The sequence below is a fragment of the Fulmarus glacialis genome, unplaced genomic scaffold (genome assembly GCF_000690835.1).
Source record: "Fulmarus glacialis isolate BGI_N327 unplaced genomic scaffold, ASM69083v1 scaffold34607, whole genome shotgun sequence".
NCBI lineage: Eukaryota > Metazoa > Chordata > Aves > Procellariiformes > Procellariidae > Fulmarus > Fulmarus glacialis.
In genome coordinates, this window is record NW_009221914.1 from 29,202 (window position 1) to 35,079 (window position 5,878).

Consider the following 5,878-nt stretch of genomic DNA (forward strand, 5'->3'; position numbering starts at 1 on the left):
AAAAGTGCCCATTGTTCTGCATTGGCCTTACAGGAACATTAAGTCAAATTATATTGCATTACATTACATTAATTTACATTACATTAAGTCAAATGATCCCCCTCCCTGTCCCATGCTGTGGTGGGGGACCAAACAATGGGGAAAAAATATCCGACAGCAGCCAAATTTGAGGGACGAACTGTGCTGGGCTCTGATCTCCACTTCACCCTGAGCTGTTTTGCATTCCTGGCATAGCTTATTTGCTCCCAGTTAAGAGTAAATTTGGCTTTTTAAGTGGTGTGAGAGAAGTGTAGAGAAACTCAGAAATGGGTGAGATGACCCAGTGAAAAAGTCTAGGCACGGGCACTCGGCAATGAGAGTTAGGTTAACTTATGGTGAATTTATTGAGTGATATTTCAGGCAGTGAAAAGTGAGTAGGATCAGTAGCAGTCAAGGCAGAAGTGCATGATCTCCATCCAGCTGCAGTTGCCCCTTACCACCATTGCCTCAGGCTTGCTTCAGAAGAATCCACCAGACACACAGATCTCTGCAAACTACAGAGCCCTCCCAAACGTCCTTCTGATAAACTTCAAACCTTCAGTAAAAAAGACCAAGCAAATTATGGAATAGAAGAAGAGGAAATTCAGGTCACTGCTAGGGACACAGTAGCAGTAGGGTATTTAGGTGAAAATGAGCCACAGAAGAAAGCCGTATGCCCTGTTCCAGAGGAAGGCTAAATATGTTTCCCTAAATATGAAAAGAAAGGTGTTATAGTTATGAAAAGAAGCATTTGTACTTGTTATTTATTGGAACTCAAGCAACTAATTTGGTGTTGCACCACTGCAGCCTCCACATTTAGAGGGGATAAAAACTCCTCTGTTTTCCTTCTGGACCACGGACTCAGGCCATCTACGAAACCTGTGGTTTTGTTAACTTTCTTCAGAGGAGGGCTTTTTGCAGTATTTAGGTTCCCCGGGTCTCTTTGGGGATTATGAGCTCCTTTAAGAGGCTGATCATTTCTAACTTATTTTTGGTGATGCTGCTTCTGCACAGGGTGATGCTCCCTGGCACAGACCAGCTCCAAAACACGTTATTAGCACTGCGGTAGCAGATCCCACTTGCACTGAGGTATTTTTGCTTACTGAGCAAAAAAGCTTCATCCTCGCAATGAACTGGAGCCCTCCTAGAGAAACCTCACCTCTAGGATCGGTTTCCCAACACATCTCCCTGTGTATGGGGTTAGAGGAGGCAAACATTGGTGTTTCAGGAGTGTGATACGCCTGCAGCAACCACACTTACTTCTTCCCGAGTGAGGGGCAAAGCAGGAGAAGAGCAGAAGGGTCTGAATCCTCCTCGTCTCCTCCTGGTAACCCTGTGGGCTCTATGGCTCTTCTGCTCGTCCTCTTCCCATCCTGTCCACCTCCAAGGACTCCCTAAGACACCCAACCTTCGACGAGGATATCCATGTGCTTGTTTTCCCTAAGCTTGTAAAACACTGGGATGTTGACAGATTGGATTAAAAAAAGGCATGAAAACCTTTCATAGGGACTGAGAGCTCTCTTGTGGAAATGGGGCTGAACGGAGCAAAGACCAGGGCTGATGGTAGCGTGATTAGATGCAGGTGATGAAAGTTGGATGTGATTAATGGGGGTGGGAGGAACTGGCGAGAGCCCTGGGCAGATGTGGGATGTGGAGAAGGGAAGAAGGGGAACCAGATGTGGCAGGGGAGATGTCTCACCAAAGTCACCTTTCAAACCTGGGAGTGGAAAATGCTCATCGTCTCATGCGTCCACCCACACTGCCACCGCAGGTTGCAGGCTGGATTTCAAAGGTCACGAGTCAAATCGAAAGCAGTCAAATTCTGAGCTTTATTTTTTTTTTATATATATCTTTCATGTTCGTCGGGGAGGCGCAGCTTTATGATTTCTCTCCGATTCATGCATTTTCATACACTGAGATGACAAAAAATGTGTGCTCGGCACTCAGAGACTTCTGCTCCAGGGAAATCTGCTCCATTATTCCCACCCCTAATACTAATACCTTTTCCTCTTCTTTACCTGTCAAGCTGATGGGTCCAATTTATCCCAAAACTATGGAAAGAGAGTGGACCCTCTTAAATTATTTCAACGTCAGCTTAGAGCAACTCAGCAAGAGCCAGGCTATCCTCCAAGACTACAAGAACCTGACGGGTTTGAACCGCGGCCATTTGAACCCCAGCAGCCATCATCCTGACTCCAGCAGCAGGACGGCTACCTTCACCCTCACCAACATAGTGCCCCAGGATGAGAAACTCAACGGCGGCGCCTGGAACAACTACGAGCAGCAAACGATGATCAGGAGGACCCAGGGCTGTAACACCACCTATGTCATCGTGGGTGCCGTCCCTGGGAACAACTATATCGCCAAGGGGAGAGTTAATAAACCCAGCCACATCTGGTCGAGTGCCTGCTGCGAGGTGGACACCAACCACAGGAAGGCTTGGGCGGTCATTGCTGAGAACGACAAGAACGAGGTCCAGCTCCTCACGCTGGGGGAGCTGGAGGACGTGTTGACCCAGCTCTACGGGAGGGACCAGGTTTCTCTGTTTGACAGCGACTGTCCCCGGGAATAAGCCCCACTTCACATTCTGGGTGTAAAAGGCTCGGGAGCCTTCACCACTGGCAGCATCACCACACGTCCTGTGCAGCATCTGTCCTGCTTCCTTCTCTAGCGGTTTTCCAGCTCTGTCTCTCAGAGCACGTTCTCCTCTGATAAAAGGGAGAAAGAGGTCAGCAGAGCCTCCAGCTGGTTTGCTTTGCTGCCCATCCTTGGAGGGAGCTCTCTGAGCTCTCAGAGTTGCCCTGGCGACTCTGGAGGGGCAGGTTGGGTAATAGCCCATGGGCAAGGAAACCAGAGCTTGTCACTGAGACTAGAGGGGCTTTGCCTTTTTTTCCCTATTTCTCCACGCCCCTATACAGATCGTAGTTCCTTCCTCTTCTCGTTAGATATCACTGATAATGTGCTGCTGACTTGTGCCTCACCTCTTCAGGAAGGGTGTGGGTCTGGGGTCGCTCAGGTTGCCTAGGGAGGTTGTGGAGTCTCCATCTCTGGAGATACTCCAAACCCAACTGGACACAGTCCTAGGACAACCTGCTCTAGCTGATCCTGCTTGAGCAAGGGTCTGGACTAGAGGACCTCTTTGCTCCAAGGGAGGTTTAGATTGGATATTAGGAAAAATTTCTTTACTGAAAGAGTGGTCAGCCTTGGAACAGGCTGCCCAGGGCAGTGCTGGAGTCACCGTCCCTGGAGGTATTTAAAAGACGTGTAGATGAGGCGCTTAGGGACATGGTTTAGTGGGCATGGTGGTCTTGGGTTGACGGTTGGACTCGATCATCTTAGAGGTCTTTTCCAACCTTAATGATTCTGTGATTCTATGACCTGGAGAGGTCGTTCCCAGACTCAACGATTCAGTGATTCTGTGATTCATCCTTGGGCCAAGAAAGCAAAGAGCCCAAGGATTGCTTAGAGTCTGTAAGGATTATCCCGCATTCCGACCAATGCAGCCAATGACCACAGCAAAGGGTAAAGGGAGAGAGGAAGGTGGAAAGGAGGAAGACAACTAAGCATAGGAGGAATATCCCAGCTCTCTTGAAGTCTGTAGATAGGTAAAACAAAGAGAAGGAAGGAAATAACCTACATTAATCACCAGGCTCCCTATCCCTGAACTTACATGAAGACTCTGCTTATGAAAATTTACTAGCAGGTTTTTGTTCGCTTGCTTTTGGACCATGCGCCTTGAGAGCAGGAGCTGAGGTATCAGACAACCAAGCTCAGGGATGAGATATACAGCAGACTTTGACCAGTCAAAGATAAATTTCTGTGATACGCTGGTTGGATAATTTCATTCTCTGCTCTGCTTCTGAAACTTTTCTGCAGATTTATGTATAACTGATTTTGTAAAATATATTCAATGGGTGTAAAAAATCAACGTATGCCATATAATTTAGTTTCATAGTAGTTTACAATATAAATTATTTGCTCCAGTGCTGGATCATAGGGTCACCTTACACGTAAACCAGAATTTGCTTTCCACTGAAATTTCCACTGCTAATAATGCCCTAGTACCTACAGCATCCTTGCAGAAGGTAGGCTGTCCAAATCCAATCTGAAGATGCCATAACACCTACAAAAGTGTCACCAACAGACTCCAGTTACTTTTCCTATGAATGTGCATGAACAAAGTGGATCACAGTGCAAACAGCTCATACAAACTGTCTCATTTACAGAGATACCAGCTTGAGCCTGAACTTCTCAGCTCAGGAGCTGTTCATCAGCCTACTGGGTCTCATCGCTTACCCAGGACAAACGTCTTTGGAGGCTGTACAGAAACATGGGGCGGGGTTCAGGTGCAGAGTCAGACACCTACATGCAGGTGTCTCCATGTGTGCTGGGTGTCTGAGCTCTGATTGCAGCCAGCAGAGATCCAGGCGTGGCTCAACTTCATAAATAGAGGCATCCTGGGTCACTTGAGATGCCCTGATGTATGCACGATATCCAATGGGGCTGACTGATCTGCTGCAGGTTCCTTGAGGACACCCACACCCATCTGGGCCAGCAGCCAGAGGCCAGGCAAGCTCCCCAAGGGCATCTCCAGTGGGTCTGGACACCTGAGCATGGGCAACCAGATCCCACTGCAGACTACTGGGCAGTGCCTGGTAACATCATGGACTTCTGCTCCTGATGTCTCCAGCTGTCATGGTGAGAGCAGCAATAGCACTCGCTTGGGCCAGCTGTGTTGCTCAGTGAGGTAGGAAAATATTTTGCTTTTTAGGAGATCAAAGTAGGAATATCACTCACACCCCCCTTTGCTGGATACTCCCTGTGGTCCCAGGTCTCCTGCCCCGACAGATTTTTGCTCCTCGGTTCAAATGCTGACACAGACCATTGCTGGGGTGAAACCATCAGTGCTATTTCAGGTTGAGGGACCTCTGCAGACACCCCTGGGGTTGCTCATGGGGCTTCCTCTGACTCACTCAACCACCTCCTCACACCCACTAGGGCTTGAAACCGTACTCATCCTCGCTACTGCCTGTCCCATGCCCTGCCACCCCTGCTTTCCAGGCTCTGCTGGAATTCCCCGCTCCCTGACCACCCCCATGAATCACCCCTCCATCAGCTCCCTGGGCTCTCCCCAGGACCTTTTCCCCTGGCAGTACCCAGAAATGTTCTCCCCTCCACAGCAAGCATGTAAAACACATATGAAGCCAAAAAAATAAATGAATCAGCCTGGAGGCTGCCTTCCAGCAGATATCAGAGGTGCCTCACACAGCACCCTGGCTTGGAGCTGAGCAGAGGGCTGCCCCAGCCCCACGGTCCCCAGCTCCAGGCGCATCCTCCCAGGCAGCTTTCGTCTGTGATTTACGCTGGTTTCTGCTGCCCCTGGCTATGAACAGAGAATAGGGATACAGCCCTTTGATGAGCCCAGAGCCGCTCCGTGCATCATGTGTGTGCCCCCGGTGGGGTGGGAAGCTCCTCTGTCCGCTGGGAAGATACAGCTGCACTGAGATGGGAAGGTAATTTCGCAGTTTGTTCGGTGTCCGTCCGTCTTTGGGGAGAGCTCTGGGCACTAGCGGGTCTCTGGGATTTTAGACACAAAGGAAAAATGATTTTCCCTGGAGGCGCGAAGGGATGCTGGGAGCTAAACCCCATTAGCCCTATTGCTCATTGTGTCGCCGGCTGGGGTTGTTTGAACGGGCATGCAGCTCGCAGAGGGCCCCGCCACTGTCTAAGCTCGCTTCACTGCAAAGGGCAGGATCGTGCAGTTTGCTTAGTCCTTTTCCAAAAACACTGATGGTTCAAACTCCTTGAACTGAACAACATGCTGTCACATCCTGCCGGGTCCTGCACTTTGGCCACAACA

The 5,878-nt window shown here is 49.4% G+C and overlaps 1 protein-coding gene across 1 annotated transcript in view; it reads left to right on the plus strand.

Moving 5' to 3' along the window:
- LOC104079293 (endonuclease domain-containing 1 protein-like) overlaps positions 1-2,604 on the plus strand; it is a 4,838-nt gene extending 2,234 nt beyond the window's left edge. The window contains exon 3 of the mRNA XM_009581282.1: positions 2,045-2,604. Within this exon, the coding sequence (XP_009579577.1) occupies positions 2,045-2,590 (546 nt within the window). The 3' untranslated portion in view covers positions 2,591-2,604. The remainder of the gene's footprint in view (positions 1-2,044) is intronic.
- The last annotated feature ends 3,274 nt before the right edge of the window (positions 2,605-5,878 follow it).